Source organism: Lates calcarifer, linkage group LG12 (assembly GCF_001640805.2).
Source record: "Lates calcarifer isolate ASB-BC8 linkage group LG12, TLL_Latcal_v3, whole genome shotgun sequence".
Taxonomy (NCBI): Eukaryota; Metazoa; Chordata; class Actinopteri; family Centropomidae; genus Lates; species Lates calcarifer.
This window is the reverse complement of record NC_066844.1, coordinates 22,557,538-22,580,046: the sequence shown is the minus strand read 5'-3', so window position 1 is coordinate 22,580,046 and position 22,509 is coordinate 22,557,538. Positions and strand designations below refer to the sequence as shown.

The 22,509-nt window shown below is 37.8% G+C and overlaps 1 protein-coding gene across 4 annotated transcripts in view; it reads left to right on the top strand.

Annotated features, from left to right (window-relative positions):
• The window catches only part of rad18 (RAD18 E3 ubiquitin protein ligase), a 51,118-nt gene that overhangs the window by 13,136 nt on the left and 15,473 nt on the right, over positions 1-22,509 (top strand). The window contains exons 10-14 of one of the 4 annotated variants that reach the window (XR_007814235.1): positions 1,407-1,538; positions 2,472-2,598; positions 6,860-6,904; positions 11,122-11,217; positions 12,408-12,692. Coding sequence is in view for 2 of the 4 variants with exons in the window: in XM_018681309.2 (XP_018536825.1) it covers positions 1,407-1,538; positions 2,472-2,598; positions 6,860-6,904; positions 11,122-11,217; positions 12,408-12,519 (512 nt within the window). In the remaining 2 variants the exon portion in view is untranslated. Of the gene's footprint in view, positions 1-1,406; positions 1,539-2,471; positions 2,599-6,859; positions 6,905-11,121; positions 11,427-12,407; positions 16,693-22,509 lie in introns of those variants that run through there. The other 3 variants (XM_018681309.2, XM_018681313.2, XR_007814236.1) reach the window with 3 other exon arrangements.

Below are 22,509 nucleotides of genomic sequence, written 5' to 3'. Positions count from 1 at the left end.
TGACGCACAGGAGGAGGGTTCTATAAATAGCAGCACCGCTGTGATAACCTCTTGATTTATTCAGAGGAAGATGTGGATGACTCACTCTGCCAGCATGGGGAATGGTGAATGAGCAGACAGGAAGGTGGAAACAGCACAAACGGCGTGCACATACCAAATCCAACGGGAGGCTGCAGCCTTTTCTTAATGCGACAGCATGTTCTTTTATTGTTAATACATTCAGTTGCTGGTCATTCAGACAACATGCTCATAACCCAGTGTAACCGCAAGGAAAAATCTGGAAATCATGTGTCATGAGTCCAGCCTCTGACAAGTTTGATATGTGTGCTGTATGTGCTTCCTAACTGTTGCCTTCTAGCTGGGATGATAACCCAGTTCAACCCATTTAGTTCTAGTTATTAACTGGTATTGATTTTGTAATTTGTGTTTGATTTACAAGTGTCCCAGTCTATTCATCCCACCTCACCGCACATGTAATAAGGTTTCATCTGCTCCACTGGAATTTGGATTTTCTGGTAACTGACAAAGATAACAACAAAACATTTTTCACAACAATCTCTCAGACACCTGAGGTGGTGTGTCATTGCTTTTTCTCTAGACTGTGTTTAATGAAATGTTAGAAATGGACAGCTTTGGTATATAACATTAATTTTTACTTTAAACCAAAATGGTTCGATGATGCAGTTAAAATGAAGTGTTTTTTTTTTTAACCCAGGTGATATGCATTTTGCAGTGCCTCATGGACAGTTATGTGTGCATGTGCAGCTGCATCCCTTATGTCTATGAAACTAACCTGATCCATGAGATGTTACCATAAGCTGTATGAATGAGTAGTAGGAGTCATGTTTAACATCAGTAAATTTACAAGTTTTGCTAAGGTGAAACTTGCTTGTGTGAACAATGCTACTGCATTGGCTAAACTATGTAAGAAAAAAAAAATCTCTCATAATAACAGAGTGGCGTCCAGTCGCCGTTAGAGTTTGAGTCACCCACAGTCAGCATCGTGATGCGCATTTATTGTATTGTATCTGTGGTATTTCACTTCAAATATTAAGGCTCATGGATAAAACCTTGTATTTTACCCAAATCTATTCGACCTTTCAAGGTTGGAACTTGTCATCTCCAAGTCAGACTATGAATCTGATGGGCATGACGTGTTAGATATTGTTGTCTCACAAAGAAAAATGAGTGCATTTACTATAAATATTAATACATGATTTCCCAAGCAACAGTAGACTATTGGGGTTGGGTTCCTTCTTTCTTTAAAAGGCAAGATGTAGGTTCACTTCAAAAATATTGACAATTAGAACACACCTTAGATACTGTCACATAATGTTACACCATTTAAGCCATTTAAACTCTGTTTTTCTAAACTTAACCCACCATATATGTTATTTTGCCCACAGGGAAACAGCACAGCAGTGACTTTTCCCGCCTGATTGCCCAGGTACGCGGTCGCCTAGAGACAACCAGGCAGACTCGTATCAAACAGGAAGTCATTGTGGATGGAGAGGATCTAGAAAAGACGGACTCTGCAGGTATTGCAATGCTCATTACCCAGGAGTGTCTGTGGTACCTTTTAGAAAAAGTCACCTGCTCCCAGTGGTAACCAGCTGTGGCACACTCACCTTGTGTCTTTACAAAACAGCATTTCCTATAGTAAAACTATTAAAAATGAATTGCTTTGAGATGAGTTTGTTCTTTAACAACATGCAAAATTAGCCATGCAGTGCAGCTCGACAAAGCTGTTGTGAATCCCTGCTGGTTGTGTGTGGGAGTGCTTTGTGAGTAAGTGTAATCAATTTATTGTTCCATCCTTCCCAAATTCACAACATGACTGTGTGTTCCACTGTTGTGTGCATCAGGCAAGGGAGGATAAAGATACATCAATAACTGTAATGAATGTTGATGTGTTGTCATTTGTTCTGGGAACAAGTGGAAATGCAGGGAACAATTTACTACATGCTAAAGAGGAAGTGCAAAGATGGAGAGGGGTGTTGGGTGGAAAGAGTTAAAACGCTACTAAGAAACCTCAGCTTTTAGATTATTTTGCATGTTGATAATTTATAACAGCAATTTTTAGTCTTGAAAATCAGTTACATAGATTTTTTTATACTTTCAGTGTAATTTGTACTTTTCTCTGATTCATCAGAAATGTTATGTTAGGACTTAGTTAATTGTGATTTTTACCAACTAAACACACAACTTAATGCACTTTCATGTTGCAAATTTGTACACAGTATACAAATAAAAAGGCATATGAAACATGTGTGACACTGTCAGAGGGTAGGTATCAGTTAGCACCAACAGGGCCTCAAATCTGCTTTTACAATAAGAATATGTGAAAATCCAAGGAAACCAGGTTGTCAGAGGCATTCATTTTATGCATGCCCCTTTTGACAGGTCATTTCTCCACTGATTTATTTCTGCTGGATCTCTGACACGATGATATATATTTTTCCATCCCCCAGATCAAGTTGCAGAATCAAAGAGCTGCTTAGTGATCAAGGTAGAGGATGGAGACGGTGACGAAGAGCCATCAGTGAGAGGGATTGATTTGTCACCCAGCCCCACTCACAGTGACGTGTCCATCAGCAGGTGAGTCGAAGATAACCGATATCCTGATTCACTTGTAGTGTGTGGAACCCTCAAAACCTTTTGTCAAGTTTTGGTCCTTTTCTTATTTTTGTTGAGAGAGAACGTATCATCCTTGAGTGCATTACTTACAATCTATATTTTAGTAATATGATAGCATTTATTTCCAAGCCACTTGTGTATGGACAGCATTGTAATAATCTGTGATTAATATTTAGTTAGCATTTCTCATTAATTTCATAATGGTTATAGTGTGGTCACCCAGTCTGAGCTAATTTAATTAAAATGTTAACACGTTGGGGGAAAAAAGGAGACAAACAACAGGCAGCGGTCTCCTACTACTACTGAATCACAACATATACTCAATCTGCACACTGATGGAATATTGTATGTAAGAGGTTCTTGCCAGTTCTTGTCCCTAAAACCTGTACATCCCTCATGTAGCTGATATCAAGGACATTAGGAGAATTGGCAAATCCAGCTCGGAGAACATACTACAATACAGCAAAATTACAATAAACAACGAGTCTCTCATTAGGTGAAAGTAAGTGCTATTATTCATAGGTAACTTCAAAGTTTCACATGGAATGAGAAAGTCCACTAAGCACAGGCAGCCATTAAATTGGCACTCACATACAGTATATTGTATCATGGTCACATCCAGGCAATGCACCTGACTGTAATTTGTTTCAGAAAAAATAATTTGAGCTTAGCTTTATGAAATCCTCCTATTGGCAGTACATCCTTGTTATAAAAACAAGAGGAAGGAATGTGTCTGAATCATGCACTCTATAATACAGAGGATTTCTGTTTGAACCTTGAAGATTCACTGCGGGAGTAATTATCACTTCCTTTCACACCACATGGGCCTTGGACATTCTCAGCCTTTATGCTCTCCTCCTATACAGTCACTTAACTTATATTGTATTGTGACACTGCAGGGCGGTACACCCTACCTTTTAACAAGAGGAATCATTATCAGCTTTAAATCAGTTTTTGTTAGAATATTTCTTAAATCTGAATGTTGTTTGTTGCGAATTTCTAATTAAATGGCAAAAGCTGTGTATTCCATTTGAAAGCTGTGGGTTGGTGATACTGAGTGTAAGTCAGAACATAATAGACACACAATTAACATTCGCTGTCATTTTTGTTTTTGTAATTCTAAACTGATCATTTGCTATTTTTCAGGTCTGTTTTCCCCCTAATTAAGTACAAAGAGCTTTAGTGTGAAGTCATGCATGTGTGCAGTCTTAACCCAGTCATAGTTTGAAATATAATTACAAACAGCACAGATCACTTGCTCTCTAAATGAAGCCTAGTTGCTGAAACTACATCTGGGACTCAGAAACCAGACAAGCTCCTTCACTGCACCATTAAAACTGATATTGATCTGTGCTGTCAACAGATGGATGCAGGAATTGTTGTTAATGACTTTAACTCCTCCTGTGCAGATGCACACATGGTGACTGGTTTATGAATGATAATTCATAGTTGAGATAAGGTATAAGGTATAGAATATGTCTTTGTAGAAGTTATACTTACCTGACAAATACTGTACATTAATAAACACTTAACATGTTCTTGTACAGTGGATGCTTAGAAGGACTCAAAGTATGTCTTTATGCCTTATTTACTCAAGATCTGCTGAAATATACTACTGGTAAAGTTTTTTTTTTTTACCAGCAATCAGAAAGATGCAGCCTGTGGCAATTCCAAAGGGGATAACCCAGTGTTTGCTAAAAGGTGTGCAAGACCAACAATAATCTATTTTTAAGACAGCCTTTAACTACAGCAGCTCTCCAGGGGAAAACCCCATCTCTAGCAGCTATGACAGCCCTTTGATTTTGTTTAATTCTCTTTTTACATGACATTTTTGTGAAGGTTACTTCACTGAGAGTGCCCTTAATCATTTTAACATCAAGTGTATAACCAACACCTGGATGCCACAGGTTCATCTTCATTTTCTAGCAGCTGTCAAAAGTAATTTCCGTGAAGACAGAAAGTCTGAGAATAACTATGAAGTGGGTGCATCAGAACATGTCAATTTTGATACATCGCAGGCTGATGATTCTGTTACTTTCCTGTAATTGATACCAATATGGGTTATATCATTGTGATGCATTTGTTGATTGACTGTGCACCTGTTAATTTGTACTTGGCTGGTGATGAATAGCTGGATCTATTGCATAAAATGGTAGATCCTCTCTTCAGCCCAAACCTCTCTCTTTAAGGATTCATGAAGCCTAGGCACAGGGTCAAACTTCAAATGTGCCTCTTTAAATCACTGGAGCTGTGCTAGTTGGATTAACCTGCATGCTGAACCTTGAATATGGCATTTTGTTTTACAAGTGGTGGATCAAAGGTCAGGTTAGATTATACTTTGCCCTACAAACCAGATTTTTTCCATGTTTCTTGGTCAAGTGAGACCATAATTTCCATCTTCCTTTTTATTAATTATTTGTTAATGCAGCCTGTATGCTGAATTTATATAGTAATCTGTATTTAACTCCACAATGATAACAGTATGAACCCAATTCATGTCTCATTCTTGAATTTGGAATATCTGGCTTTTGTGCTGTTCTATAAAGAAATATCTTTACACATATTTAAGTGTCTGTGACAGTTGATATTAAAAAGGAATGATGGTAGAAGATATTATCTTTTCTAAACGCTGCCTCTCACATTATGCTCCTAATCTGCACAGCAGGTTTACTGGAATGAGTAGAAGCAACTAATCATTTGCCAATTTATTTAGTTTTTTCTTTTAAGCCACTGGACACCTGAAAAGAATATTATTCTCTGTGCTTTTTAAAATCACAACAGTACTACAACAGTAGTATTAACCACCAGGATGGCAGGAGTGTTACTTTAATATGCAAATGAAATCAAAAAGTCCACATCAGTGATTCAAACGACCTCAAGGTGTCACACAAAAACAAACATGATTAAGGTTGCTAAGCGACAATAGCCTGTCGACCATGGAGGACAGAGGTGATGGTAACAGAAGAACTCCAGCCGGGTATAAACCGGCTGGCAGAACACCCTTATCATTTTCATGTAAGAATAGAGTAGTCATTTTGTTATCTCTGGTGTGGAAGACTTTTTATTTGAAGCACCAACAGAGCATGAATACACATGAGAAATGAGACCAGCTTTACAATACATGCACCAAATCAGTTCAGCACAGCATCCTGTTCTGAGTACAAGTGTACTTGAGGCACGGAGAGAGACAGAGCTGGGCAACTTAGTAGTGTTAGAAGGCTGTCTGGGAAAATAGTTTGCTAGTAGCAAAATAATTCTACTATTGCTGCTAATTCACAACAACTCACCTGTTGCTCATCTCTAATTTTGTACTCTTTTTGTATTGAGTCCCTCCTGCAATGTTTTGTATTATCACTGACCCTATATTTGAAAGTTTTTAAAATTCATACAGTTTATTACTCTTTCAACAAACAATCAATCTGTATGTTGGCTAGACATATTAAAAACCTTTATATGCTTTGAAAGGCAATTCAGTGTTGATTTGACTGAATGCTCAAGGCCATTAGTGTCTTGATGATCCTGCCATCACTGTACTTTATGTTGAGGATGAGCCTTATGCTCTTAGTCATCAAAATGTGTATATGCAAAATCCAGAGTGGTTGTCTGTGTTGTTGTTGCTGCATTGCCCAATATCCTATCATTTACAAGTAGATATTATAACTTTAAACTGCAAAAATAAGAATATCAACAACCTTTTTTGTGGTGAGCTGTATAGACAGTGTAAAATCCTTAACTTCCAGATCTCACTGTCTGAGAGCTTGAAGGGAAAAAGAGAGTTGTACTTCTTATATATTGCATGCACTCTAGCTTGTTATGAAGTCTTTGCCTGAGGCAACCTCATGCAACTATAGCCTCTAGCTTGAAGTCAGGCAGAGAAGCGAGGATCCATTTTGGCATTTGGTAGTGTGAAAAATCAGATATGTAGATTTTTACTGCTTTTGAACTAACATCCAGGGCCGTAAGTTTTTTGACTTTGTCAGTATCATAACTTTGCCATTGCCAACTGTCAGTCTGTAGGATGTATAATACAGTAATAGTACCTCCTCATTAGTCTTAAATAGTCTGTTTTGACACAGCTAGCTTTTAGGGCAGTTATTCAGGAACAAGTGAACAAGTGCAGTGAGTTTGTTTGTTGAAACAGCAAATACCATGTATCAGTTGATTTCTGTAAATGACGTCCTCTCCCTTTCTTTCCCTCCTCTTCCTCTTTCTCCCCTTACAGTTCTATTTCTGACATCTTTGGTCCAGAGCCTGCCAGGAACTTTGAGTAAGTGTTTCTGTCATTGCTACTGTCTAGGAAAGTAATGCAATTTTTGTTTTCCACTGTGCTACAAATACATGTTTGATACAGGACTTTCATCACATTCTTTCTTGGCCTCTATAGTCTGTTTGCCATGACAAGCAATTGCAGGTTTGTGTTGATACATAGACTTGATGTCAACATACTGTTGTTGTCAGGATTGCTGTTCTTTGTGCAAGTTGATAAATACTGTGCCACTTGAATTTGTTTCGCACAGTTTGAAATGTAGAGTGTAAGTAGTCTGTATGAGACTATTAACACTGCAATCATTCATTTCATAGGCTGCACAGAACAAAAACAAGTCATTTACCGAACTGAGAGTGCTGTAACAGACAGTTTGGGGCATACACATGTACTATCTGAGCTTTCCACTGGAAAACAGTAATGAACAAATATACTATGTGCTTATATATCTCTCTGAGCTACGCCTCGCATTCTTGGGAAAACAGGGATCTATATCTGTAGTTATAATTTGTTCCACAGGTAGATCCCTGGACTCACTACAGGTGGGTGTGCATATGTGAATTACATTTCTAGATCCATTTTTAATCCCACTCTGCCACTGATGCACATGGATAATATTCCACTCTTTTCTCTATGCAGCAGTCTGTGTTAGAAGTTAAAGGACCATCTGTGAGTGTATACCCTGTTTTGTTGGAGCAGACAAGTACAGTAGCTCTCTCATAGATTGGTTCCATATTATATGACTATATCTCTGCCTGTGTTGTAGATATGATTTGTGTTCTTATCTTGCATCTGAAAATGATATAGGACTCTGGAATTTACCGTATATGGTGGAGTTTCCCTGATCTTCCTTGAGGAAGTTTGGGAAATTCACTTGCTATCAGAGGCTGCAAGATAGCACTGCTCATTGAGTTACTCTTGTCAACAAATTTTTCTTGCAGTTGTTGTCTCTCAGCTCCTGATGATTGTTTTGACAACTTAACCATTCCCAAAAATAAATTTTTATTGAATTAAATCTGTTCATCAGAAACTGAGTTATGTCAGTAATAAATCTAAGTGTCCAGGAATAGTGGCAGTCATATTTTAGGTCAATTATAGCTGTGTCAACTGGGCTTAATATTCAGGCACTCTCCAAATACATAAATTCTGTTCTGATGTTTTTTTCTCGATCATTTTGTTACTAGGCTGTTACTGCTGTCATCTCTGTCAGGAGATTTTGGCAGTGCGGTAAGACAGTCACACACAGTTTTGCACCCGTAGGACTCATAAACAACCGCTCTGAGCCAGAGCTCATTCACTCGCGAGCCACGCACTAAGACACAGAATCATACCCTTGAGTTACACAGTGTGGTGCTGCTTTGACTACACAGCAATGCAGTTTTTCTCCCTCTCATTTCGGTCGCTGGTTACGCTTTGTGCTGCTAAATTAAAACTTGTCACAAGGTGGACAAATGTAATAAACAAAAGTAATTAGAATTGCATTTCTAGTAAACTTGTTAACCAGTTCTGGTTCAATCCATGTCTACTTACTTGTTGAATGAAAGATGCAGATAAAATTTTAAGATATCTTGGTGCTCACTAAACAAGTTTTTCATGTTAATACATGACATATTGCACTCCTTATGGTATTTTTCATTTTGTTGAATGATATTGTCTAAAAAAAATCATGCCAGTCTGCATTATGTTGTAGTTAAACTAAACTACTCTTCTCTGTCCAAAAGACCCTGAGGTTAAATCCAAACCCACAGCACTTTACTGGATATAGTCGTAGTACATCGGTATTTGGGGGTGCACCAGTGGTTTGAATTGAGTCCGGGGCCTATATGCGCCAGTAGTTGGACCTTTGAATGCTTCATCAATTCAATGGGCGGAAGTCAAATCTGTGTTTGTAAGATGTGTGAGAGGAAGTTTTCTTTCCATCAGGCGAGGCTTTATCTCTATCCTCCAGCCCTTGTCAGAGTCTGGCAAAGATGACAGCTTAACTGTTGATTGTTTTTAGTCCTGACTCCTGATTCACACTGTTGTACAAAGGCCCACTGCCTGCATACCAGTAATCCATCATACTTAGACATCTCTCCATCCTTTGACTACCCACACATGGACTTCTGACCCAAATTCCAGTGTTGGAATTTGGTTTTTCCAGTCAATAGAGTCAAGATAAAGAGACATAGGACCTTGTCACTGGCTGGAGGGTGATATACATCTGTGGAAAAGTCAGCTGAAGAGATCCCGTCATGGAAGCTGTAAGTGGTTCCACATGCAAGACCTTATGGTTTTAGGGCTCCCCTTTGGTTTCTTAGCCAGTTTATCTGAACATTTGTTATGGAAGAGATCTTAGAGTGTCCACCAGTTTATGTCAGAGGTGCTTCAGTAATGAGGCTGTAACTTAAAACTACATGGTGAGCTGTGGAGCCCAACAGGGATCACATGGTAGCAAAGAATATTGATGTTGCCATAGATAATCCATAACGGGAAAACAGCCTATTCAGAGGCATTGCGCACTCAGTCCAGATGTGTTCCTGAGTAAGGCTTCCTTCAGAGTAAAAACAGGGAATACCAATATCTTAGAATTAATCTTAGAATTGATGCTCAAATGCTTTGTTAATTGCTAGAAAGAACAACAATCTGGCTGTCAGATGATCAGATGGATTTTTGGCATTTGTTAGTATTTTACACGTTCTCGCTGCCAACGTTTTGACAGAGATCGGTGATGTGACAGAAAACTGAACTTCACAGCAGAGTCAAGAGATCATACTGTCTGTAGCGACTTCCAGACATCTGTGGTTCCATATTTTTCTTCTATTTTTTTTCTTCCTGCTCTCCTCTTCATAACTGAATTGCAAGTGATGGTGCCTTTCTCTTTGTTGTCAAAATATCTGAGGACACGGTTGCCTTGTTTTAATTAACTTTATTGGAACTGTCAATGGACAAAATGGATCAGGGATTTCTGTTTGTACGTTCTATGTGAGCTCCCATGTTGTGGCTGGCCAATTTGTCCACAGAGAGCGAGAGGATAAGTCCTAGTTTTGTCTATGCAGGAAGACAGTTGTGATGTGAGAGTCAACACAGCGTACAATATTATTAATAAACACACAACATCTGCTCAGCAGTTAGCCCAAAGTTGTCTGTGATTTTACAAAGAACTTAATGTCCTGGTAAGAAATATGTCTTTGTAGCCATGGCCCCAAAATGGAAACATTTTGCCTGTCATTCAGTTGGATGCACTGGTGTAAGAGCTTTTTGTCAGCATAAACATTTACTTTTTGTTTTAACTCTACACACAAAGTTATATCGAAGTGATTTTTGCTGGTGTGAGCAACCACTTAGTCAGTTGTAATGTATTTCTTGGAGTGGTGTCAAGCAGTCTTGCTCAGGTTAGAGTCGAGGTGATACTTCTATCACTTCAGCAGCATCATAATCTAGTGTGAATGCACTCAGGCTCTACACCTCCCTCTCTTTTCCATTAGCTGATTGCAGTCTGCAGAATTAACAGTATCTCCTCTGAATTAGCTGGTCAAAGTAAAGGGGCTTTTGATTTAAACTGACTGTGTAAACTGCCGGTTACATGGAGGCATCTGCAGGCAAATAGATGGTCCTAATTCAACAGAATTGGTAATCGTCCTAACCAGAAAAACCCTTAATTTTAGAAGTGATTGAATTGTAAGATTTCCTCCATCTTCTAAAATTAGTATGGTGAGTTTTCTGAGCATATGCATTCATGTCTGTTGGTAGATGGCATGAGAAAAGATGGCAAGTTTAAAAAGACTCAGTTTTCACCTTTTGTACTGTAGATTCATAAAAATAATGCATAGTTTTATGGCTTTGAGACAGTCCTCTGAGACTGATGCGCATTCCAGTAGTGAACAGCAGGTAAGTTACTGCTTTAATCTTTTTTGGCTTTGATATATTGTGTGCAGCAGCCAGGCAGTACACAGTAAATATACACACGTGAACAGCAGTGCAGCAAAAGAGAAATACTTGGATGTCTCACAACAAAATAGGTCACATTGCACCTGGTCAGATAAGTGTATGCTTTGAAATAGTAGCATTATAAAAGCCTGGTACCTCAACTACAATTTGTGTTATTTTTCCTGTTAATGCATATACAAAAGCAAAATGTTCAAAACATTATTGTTCACTGTTAAAAAGAAATTTTGGATATTCTGTTTAGTCTGTTTTCAGAAGACTAAAAGGTCATCTCTGAAAATGTTCTTTGATAGAGAGACAGCAAGGACCCCAGTCCAAAAGCGAACATCCAGCTCCAGAGGAGACGATGCAGCTCCATCGCCTGTTCTGGGAAAACGACGACGTAAAATGTAAGAAGAGATGGAGGATGTGGAAGGAGAGAGAAAGAAATCTCTCTCACTGAACAGATCAATGCAAATAAACTTTTGACAGATTTTCAGGCGTATCAGGAAATTATTTTTTCTGCACATTCCTCTCTCACTTCTTTGTGATTTTCTGAAGTGTTGCACTGTTTACTTCATGTGTCATAGTTTGAATAAATGTTGAGTATTTTATCATATTTTGTAGTCCTGTGGTCCATGGTGACATGGGGCCTTAATTTCATCAGGTTACCACAGAAATGAGAGGACTATGAAGTGAACACTTGAATAATTTTCTTCAGTACTGTTTTGTGTAATAGTTTTCTTTCCATTTTTTTAAAAAAATAGAGGCAATTTTGTTTAAAAGTAATTATGTTTACAAGCAGATGTAAACATAATTTTTTAATTGTAGCCAATGTTCAGGTCGATTTCTAGTTTGTAATTTTAATCCACATTATGTTTCTATTTATTTTTCTTTTTTTCTTAAACCAGTGCTTTCATCTTTGTAACATGTTTGAAGGTACATTGTAAAATGCATTTTACAATTTAATAATCTTTTAGGGGCATTCAGTAATTTTGCATGTAAGCACTTTGGGTTACATAATAGATGCAGTATCTTCCAGTATTAGTTGCCCTTGTAGTCCCAAATACATGTCACATTTTTGTGCACAGTGTGCAAAGCAAAACTTTTGGACTCTTTCTGTGGTGTGAGTATTGAATTAGCAGCTGTATAAATGATCCCCAAAAATGCATAAATAGGCACTTTTTTCCTACTAAATCACTGGATGTTTGTCTGTTCGCTAACCTATCAGCTCAGTCGTCGAGAATTTCCCTCATATTTGGTTTATTGTTTGGCTGGCTCAGTTTAGGAGCTTGGGCACATGGGATTCCTCTGTTATTTGCAATTTCAAAGCATGCAACAAATCTGTAGCTTTCAAATTGATTGTTTTGTTTGAAAGAAAAGTAACTGGGGTGAGTTTAATTCAATAAACCCAGTCCTTGTGGAAACCCCAGGTCAAAGCAAGCAAGAGTGTAAACACATAAGGAGGGGAGGTGGTCTTTATGTGTATGTGCATGGGAGAGTGAACAGGAACACTTTTGGGAACTGTCCTTGATTGAAAACAGAGCTTGCCTGGAGTCCTAGACATGGTGCTTCTGACTCTGGTTGTCTCTCTCCTCAGACAAAAGCGGGGACACACTGACAGACGTTGCTGGATTTGTATCAATATGGCATGCTTGTTATACAACACATTTCTGATCCTACTGCATCCTTACTTCTTTCCTCTCCAATGATGTTTGTCTTTGGCTTAATTAGCAGGGGTGTCACTGTTGCTTGAAACCGCAGGAGAGGACTGAGTGGCTCCTGATCCCTGCTTTGTTTTGGGAACCAGTGAAGCAGACAGTTATATCATTGATTCTATGTATACACCGTCTCCAGGGGAGATCCACAGAGTCTTCGCCTTTCAGTATGTATCACAGTCACCTTATTTGTCTGTGTCTGGGTTGTAATGTTGAAGAGAGTATTTGTCATCTGTCCAACACAAGGTGAAACAGATTTTAAACGTCATAAATCTCTGCTAAATGCATAACGTCCCCATCCCATGTCCAGATCTCCATTCACTCATATTTCAAATGCCCTGTACAACCGTGACAGCCTTTTTGTAATATCCAAACCCCTCCAAACCTACCTAAGAAAGGATAACCAATCTGAATGTCATGCTGAGAAATCAGTCCGATTCCTCCAAGAAGTCAGAGTAGCAGACCCACAGAGGCGAATTAACCCTCAGCACTGAGTGCTCAACATGAACTACTCTGCCTCTCATTGCAGCTCTCATTAAGGTCACCCTAGAGGACAAAATGGCAGGAGTGTTAACTCCCCCCCCCAAAAAAACTGTTAAAGCCAGTGGGGTAACTAATTTCACTTAAACCAGGAATCAGCCAGAGGCAAGTTTGAAGGGTTGCCCATGGTAAAAGGGAAATGCCCATATTAGTCCATGTTCGTATCAGATTTCCCTCTGGGGGAGCATATTTCCATTTGCTCATGGACTTTTACAAATTAGTTTCAGGGCTATATGCAACACCATAACCTGATGAGACAATAATTATTGTAGACTACCTCATTTTCTGGAGGTTTTTGAAGTCTGCGCTTGTAAAAACAAAGAATTACAAACTTATTGTGATGCCGACTGGTAATTTTTAGTGGCATAAAACCATAAGACAGCACAAATGAAATACAGTACAACTATGTAAAACTGGAAGAAAACCATGAGAGTATATGACACCCCCACCCCAAAAAAGGTTTCAAAAAAACTATTCATAGTTGGTAAGTTCATAATGATAAATAAGAGAAGATACAGATAAGTTGCTCATCCATTTTATAATTTGTCTGTTGTTATAAAGTAAAATGAAAATGAAGTTTTTTAACTATTTTGTTTTATATTTTCTCAAAGAGCTAACAGCTATCTGTTTTATTTCTCTTTCTCAGAACCATTTATTTTGGCTCAGTGTTTGAAATTTAACCTGTGAAATAACATGTGTCAGGTGGAGACAAAACAATCTGTGAAATCCATGGTGATTTAAAAATTGATTCAGCCCAGATGCACGTTTGATACCTTGTCAGACTCCGCCATGTGTATGTGTTCTGCAAACTGTCAAATGTTCTGTAGTTAATTTTCATTTTATCATGCAGTGCTGCTCTGCCACTCTGGTTTTCTAACTACATCAAGACTAAAGTAACTGTATAGTCGGAAAGGATTTCTTCCGGTTGTACTAATATGAAAACGTAAACAACAATCGTTTTGGCAGCATTATTGTGCATGTTTGATTTGTCAAAAATGGATAAAGAGAAATTTGAACATAGGGCTGGAATTTGTTTAAATAGGACCAATCATTGTAGCAGCTGAGAGAAGCCCGTTATTAGTCAAGTTTATAGCCCTTAATTATAGTCTCAATGGGCCTCACAATTCCCACATTATTAGATAATAATTGAAAACCACTTTACCCAAACATGGACCCTCAGTGGTGATAAAGAAAAACTTCCATGAAAACGCTGTAAGGGAAAATAAAATGGTAGAAGGTTCCTGGTTTAGAATATAATGCTCATGGCAGATCAAAGGAAAAGTTCAAGGATTTGTAACAAAATGGAACATAAGCAAAATACACACAAACACGATTGTTGAGTTTAAAAATTCATTGATGAGCTTGACTATAACATACTCAACATGACATCAACTTACTTTGTGGTTCGAAGCATTCTACCAGATCTCTTAGCTGTTTTCAGCAGATGGAGTTCTTCAGTTGACTAAACTGTAAACTAAACCATCTCCTTGACATCTCACTTGTTCACTACTTCAGTTTATAATATAAACTAAGCTGTTTTAATAAAATGTTCACAGCACCTTTTGTAATAAGTCTTGGGTTGATTGTAGTATGTAGAGCTAATTACTTGGAGATGTGCTGTTTTTAGTGCCACATTGTGCTTCACAAAGGCCATCCTAACAAGTTAAATCACTCAACACAGGGACATGGGGTTGTCCCATTAACAATGACCATAGCCTTCATCTGGTTAAAATGTATCTTAGTGTTTTAATTCATGCCTTTCTTTTCTGTAGTGTACTCTCTTATAAAGTTTTGGCCACTGGTGTAGCTACATCTGAAGACCTTAGTGATGGTTCTAGTAATTGAAACGTTACCAAAACCAATAGGAATGATGACCTAAACTACAAAAAACAAGACCTACAGTGTAAAATTAAAGGAATTTTCCATTTAGAGATTTATTTTCATGTTGCTGATTACATCAGCAGCGCAGTATTACTTCTAAAACTTGTGACACATCCAAGGCTTTACTTGGTATAAAGATCTAATCTGATCAAGATGAGCAGTGTGTGACTGTGGGTCTATTTTCCTTCAAACTTCTTGAACTCAGGTTACATAATCATTATTGTAGTTTAGTATGGAATTTGCATGGTCCAGATAAAGCAGTTGTTCCCAGCAACAGAGCAGTGATTATTTTCTTGCTTGAAATCAAAAAGGAAATGATAAAGACTTCTGCCAAATGAATGCAATTAACTTAACAGCAAGTTCATATAATATACTCAAAGACATAATAGGAGACAAGGATAGAGACGAGTTTACACAAATGAGCCAAACTCCATAATTAACTAAATTCCCTCAGACAGTATGTGTCCATAATAAACACCTACAGTCTTGTTATTTTAGAGAGAGAACTTATCTGTTTACATTCCTATTTCTTCCTGTGTTTTCTTGGACATCTTATTATTTTGGAAGGACCCACAGTACCTTTGGTATGCTGACTTTGGCCATTAGTGCGCTATCTGACAGCTCTCAGCACCCCCTATGAGCTCTCAGATAGATTGAAGATTGATATTACCACTAAAATTGCATTAGTATATGGGCCACTTTTAAGTATATACCTGCTTTAGTTTTTGCCATGTGTAACTTAAATAAATGTCCTTGAGCAGTTGCAAAGGATGCAAAATAATGAAAGACCTTAGAAGAGTGAGAGAGTGCTTTGCCTTTTGTTATCTTTTAAAGTGTGAGCAGTTTGATAGATGGATGCAAATCCTGTTCAGTCCTCATTTACTTGTCTGGAACAACAATGGTAGGCTCAAGTTGAGGATTTAACACATAGCTGTTGGAGAGATAAAACATTTATTGAATTGGACTGACAGACTAAATTACAGTAATTTACAGTATCAAATTGCTTCTTTGGGACTTAGACTGACAGGAACCTATTCTTCAGTGTATTAAACTGTAGATGTAGCTCAGAGTTTTTTTTTTTTTTTTTTTTTGGACAACTCTACACAAAAGCAGCAAATGATAAATGTCAGAAGTTGTTGCTTTTTGAAAAGGTACTTATAAAAGCCCTGAGATTGTATTTACCTGGGCAGTATACATTTAGTTTTTCTATTTAATGGTGTACTTTTAGTCAAGAATTTATATTTCATAATGGATTCTTTAAGTGATAAGTTAAGAATTTACTGGTATCTGTGCATCAAAGTTTAATAAATTACTCTGAGTTTGATTTGATTCCTTGTAGAAGTCTAAGGAATGTTCTGCTGCTCTATTCAAAATCAAACACTTCTTTTGGATGAGAGTGAAACAACAAGCCTTAATTATCTTGATATAGGAATCCAGCTGAAGAATCTGGATTTTTAAAAATCCTTTCATCAGTTGAATTTTATCTTTGCTGTTTGACATTAAGTGTTTACAGCATTACACAACTTGAATCTCCACATTTCATTACCATATCAGATTGGAGCATGTCATTTTAGTAGTAATCGTTCCCTTGGTTAAGAGGAGATTGCCATCAGTGGTGCAACTGCAACACAGGCATGTTCAAATGATTTAATGCGAGCCGACAGATGCTGGATTCAAGCAAGATGTTGAAGAAATACACAATATGAATGAACAGTATATCCATGACATGCAGGTTCAAGATGAGGGTACACACCTCTCATAACCTTTATCTGAGGTGCCTATGATGTATAATAATAATAATAATAATAATAATAATAATAATATGATGCAATACTGTAACTATAAGTAGCTAAATCATAAAATGTGTGAATGCCTGTACAAGTTAAATAGACTGTGAGCACTTAATTAGAGACATGCTTAATATTCAGGCTACTTTGTGTGGGTTTGAGCAGATGAGCCAATTATTTTTCTGTATCAATATCCAGTGGCATGTTCAGAGATTTGTAGGGATTTTGGAACAGAATAACAATTATATAGCAGAAAGTATTGAGTCTTGGAAGAGGAAATTTGCATTACTACACCAGAGGATCCTTCACACTGGTGTAATTATGCAATCTTAGTCCAGATAATAAAAGCTAAATCCACCATCAATGTTAGTCAGATCCCTTTGAATTAACTCAAATGATCTTTGGAATTTGTGTTTATCCTGAATGGGGATTGCCTAAGTGGCATTCATTTAGCATTCACTGTGACTATGTTTTGAAGAAGGCCTCTTCATACAAAAGTCATTTTAGGTCAGCATTGGGGTAAAGATTCAGTCGGAGTTTGGTATGTCTCTACATGCCAAAACTGTGCTCTCATTGATATTACATCACTCACCTAATATTAATTTTGTTAAATATAATTATGACATTGACATCACTAACGTTTTTTCTTGGCAATTTTGTAAAATCTTGTTTTTCCAGACCCTGCTCATGTATTTTTGGAGGCATTTCTGTTCAGTATCTGCTGCTTAGTTTTGTGATTTTTGAGTCTTTCCAATGAGTGCCCAGAGTCTAATTGCTCCTCTGGGAGAGGTAAAACTTGAATTGAATTACAAAGCCATATTTTTCTTTATGGTCTTTTTGACTTTGAGAGATGTGAATGGGTCGCTCAGCAGCAGCTTGTGTAATGACTTGAAAGACCATATTTTTGGCTGTAAAAGTGAAAACAGACATCTTGCAGCATTCAAGTGTCATTGGGCAAAATACTGAATATCCATCTGCACTGATTCTGATGCACTGTAGCTGTAGCTTTGACCTCCCTTTGGAGAAAAGCAAGCACTGAGAGAAATTTCAGAGATCAATAGACTATAAACACAGATCACTTCCCTTTGGTATATTCATGCCTGGAGTGTTGAAGCTGTGTAGCATGACCCCACATTCATACCCCACAGTTTTTGTGTTTTAACCACCAATAAAATTTCAACAAATCTCTGGCCACTAGAACCTTTTTTTACTTTGAATCATCTTGCCTGGGGCATTTCCCAGCTGCTCTCTGTCAGTGCTTGTTACCATGTTTAACGTCATGTTGAGAGACTTCTGTGGAAGGAGGCATGACGACTCAGAGGCAGAGGCAGATGAGAGGTTAATTAGAGGTGAAATGCATTATCATCAAGGGTTGATGGATTAATCTTACAGAACATGAAAGCCTTCATCTTCTTAAGGGTGTTGTAAAGTGTATAAAATTTTACCATGAGTGTAATTTAAGCTGTTCATTATAAGACACTGCTGTCCTGTGAAAACCAAGAAACTAGGAAGCAAGAGGGGGGAGGGTAAGGAGGAGGGATAAGGATGCAGACAGCAGATGACATGCATACACATGGGCTACTGTTAGGCTAGTGATCAGGAGCTCCAGATAGTGTATCTGCAGCCACATTGCCTGAACTCTTGATATACCAAATATCTAACCAATATGACTGTAACAACAGGCTGGATGTGGGTTTGATTCTTATGAGGCTTAGATAAATTTGAAGTCCAACACCTACAGTAAAACACTCAAATGTCCTAAGACATACACCTCCAGAGTGTCTGATTAATTGGCTCAGGTGTTAGAGTACTGCTCAGACGTTTTGAGGTTGTGGGTTTAAACCCTGGTGAATTTTGAAGTCAACTGCCCAGACAAAAGACTTAATAACTTTAAGAAATTAAGTGTCTCTGGTCAAATGACCCAAACTGTTAGAAAACTGCTCTGTAATTGTGATGTGAGTTTTTACCAGGCTTAATGAATTATGAAGTCTAATGCCAAATGCAAAAATTCAAATGCTCAAAGAAATAGCTGATAACAATCTGAATAAATAGCTTATTCTGATAAACACCTGATTAGTTATTATGAGGATGTGAGATCAATCCAAGGCAATGACTTTTTAAGTTTAAGATTGAATGCAATCCCATTACTGAAGAACTAGAAACAGGTGGGGCTAGGCTAATCTATGCTAGGCTGTGATGCTAGTTTAGCTAGAGGATGCAAAATTTGCGAATTTAAAAAAATCAGATTTCCCGACACACTAATCACACAGAAATGTGAATGAATGTATCGATATTTTAAGCAGCAGTTACCAACTGTTTCATGTGATTAACCTCACTGTGTTTTGCAGTGTTAGCACTAAAAGAGGTATTGCTGATGCTTCCTGTCAGTTGATTTGTGTTGACATGGTTTTTCCTACCTGTTATCACATAAACTGGAAGATTGACAGGAAGCTTCACCTTCACACAGGTGAATAAGCAATTTTTTACTGCATTTTTCAGTCAATTTTTTGCTTTTTCCTCTTTATTAACAAATTTTGGTACTCAATAAAAGTTTCTTGTCTGGTCAGTTTGAGCAACTGTGAACAATGTAGGCATTTTGAGAGCTCGTTATAGCATTTTCTATGTAGAGAATCATTCCCGGTCCTTCAGCTGCTGGACTTGGATCTGTCCAATCACAAACAAGAAGTATTGTCCCACCCTTTCTGTAATCTGAATGTTGTGTGAAATGGAGTGTTTTCTGTTGCTGTGCTTTGACCTTCAGGGCCAACACACATCATCATTGAAAACAAGCAAATGTAGAAGAAGAAACTTTATTTTTAATATGTAAACAGTGCATAAGACCTTCGAAACACCACACTCCACCAGCAAGTGAAACAAAAACTGACAAGATTAACAAAAAATGGAAAACAGTTACAGATGATGAATATAAACCCATCTCCATCTCTTCCAGTGGAACATGACAGACTGTAATTTGTCAAACTGATGGTGTTCTTCATTATCTTCCTACTACGTTTTCAGTTTTGCTCGAGTCATCTTTATTTTTAATGTGAGCTATTAGAGCAATCTAAGTTCATTTGTGTATTGTGACTGTAGTCCAGTGAAGGACATAAAAATAAACCGGTAATGGTGCAGACTATATGTGCTCTTTACAACCATATCCAAGACCTCAGAATATCATTGAGTCACAAAACAGGTTATAATACATATTTCCTTTTAGTTGATATAGTCTTAAATATAAGTCCAGTGTTAAAATAATCAACATCAAACATGGACTTATTGTATAGGGTGCAAAAGTTGGTCTTGCATTGCCAGCCGTTTTGTACACTATTCCAGTGCAGGAGAGACTCTCCTGTACCACCAGTTTGAAATCTGCATTTGTGTCTGTAGTATTAACCATCATGCTCCAGATGAGTTAACTTAAAGCTGCTGTTCCCTTCCGTCTCCAGCTAGCTTCTATTTTCATATTTTGAGTAATATTTGATGATTTTTTTTCCCCAGTCAAAGCACATTCTGGTCATTTGAGCCAGATATTTAAGTTAGTTTGAAGATAACACAGAACACAGTATGTACAGAGCCATAGAAGGCAGTGAAGTGAGTCTCCAGCATTTCCTGTGTTAAATTCTTGTCAACTTATCTCACCAAGAGGGGAAAAATCCACAAAGAAGGTTAACTGGAGGGAGAACACAGTTTCCAACACATGACAAGACTGTGAATTACTCAGATGGAAATAAATGAGACTTGAGTTTAAGTACTCAGCGTATGGCGGCTTAAAAAAAATCTATAGGACACATAGGCTGGCCTTGCCTGCTGGCAGCTCTGTAAGGCTGCACTAAAGCATGGTGGTGCTTTGAGCTGAATACTAACATCAGCATGCTAACATGTTCACACTGCAAAATGGTATTACAGGAAAAGACAGGGGATCACCAAAGTCATTAGGATAGATCTGGGAACCATGAATATCTGTATAGAATTTCATAGCAACCCATCCATAGTTGCTGAGATATGTCAGTCTGTGGTGGATCACTGTTGAGAGCCATGCTTATGCCAGAGCCTTGAGCGTGGCTGCAAACACCCTTATTCTTTGGTTTATGTAAATTCATGTGCATCAGAGTGAATTTTACCCCAGAACCATATCTGCTCTACAGCTATTATTTTGTCAGTTTGCCAAAACTTCAGTAAAAAATCAGCACAGGTCAGAGGTAGAAAACCTGCTCTGATGCTACTGCAAATACTTCAATTGAATAGTTAATACATAAACAAAACAATGACTGTTCCACTCATGTTCATCTCCAAGGGTGCTGTTGAGTGGCTTAATGTTTATCAGGTTTATCACTCATGTTCCCTATGCTCCCTATAGAACATGCCACCATTACAAATCACATCGGTACTGCTGTAACATCTGCCTGAAAGAAGCTCCTTCCAGTTTCAGTTTGCTGCTGGCAGTGACTGGAATGAGCTTCAAAAGACTTCAGAATTGGGCAGTTCCATTTCTATCTCATCCTCCCAGATCTGTATTGCAGAGACATTTCCTGGCATATATGCAACCGTTTCTCTGCAAATATATGTCTCTGCCAGCGTCTCTTCACTGTATGTTTTTTTTTCTTCCATATCTTCAAAAGTTTTTTTTTTTTACCTGTTTTCTCTCTTTCTGTCAGATCACCACAAATTGTCTCTTTGCTGTCTGTCAGAACCTATTCTTAATGTATTTGTCTGGTATTATCCAAAGGTTAAATAGAAATAGAGGTTAACTAAAAATAAATATTGGGAGACCTAGCAGGAAATTGAAAACACCAGACCAACCAAGCATGGCCTCAAGTGCTGAAGCCCTTTTGGGTGAAGGTCATGGGATAATTTTTGTCCGACATTTCCAGTTACTGACTCCCCCCCCCCCCCCCTTTTCCTTTTTTTCTTACAATAGCATTTTTCATGTTTCATGTGAAGATACCCTGATTTGCTTCTAAGCAGTTACAAACACACAAAAGGGATTAAATCTCCCCTGATGTGAAAACAAAAGCATCCTCTTGTGTATAGGATTAACAGCTGGTATCTACTGTTGTGTCAACAAATTTCAGTGACTGGACATCAGTTGATTTTTTATCATGGAAACATTAGTATTGTTATATAACACCTTTCACATGGAAGAATTCCTGAGATATTTCTCTATTTATTATTGGTAATATCTTCCCAGATAACCACTGACAATGTGGTGTTTTTCTATTCTACTACTCAAAGATCACTTCACTGTCACACAGTGTGACGAGTCTTTGGTCTGGGATTTTTTCTTTTCTTTTCTTTTCTTTGGGCAGCAGCCTCACACATTTTTCAGGCATGCCAAATGCTGCTACTCGTGACAATAACTCTGTTTTTTCTATTTATACTGAACTAACTGTTGTTGTTTTGCCGTATTTCCTGTGTGGGCTTTTTGTGAGGTAACAAATTAGCTGAAAGATGTGAGTTTCAATCAGTGAAAGTGAAATTTCAGGAGCTGGTTTGAAACAAATAAGAATGTCATGGGTTAAATAAAGGTTTGAAGCCATTTTATGTCTTTTCAGCCTGTGTTGACTGCCACCGCCACAACACTTAGAAATGAAGAGACTTACTGGTTTTTATGGTAGCCGTGACTTACCTGTGATGTTTAGTCATGCCATAATATAATCGTGAATAAGCTTCAAATTCTAAAACTGAAAAAAACTTAAGTTGGAGTGTAAAATGTGAAATATCTTTGAAGGCATTTTTCTCTGTGATTTGTTACACTTTGTCTCCTTAAAGGTCAGAG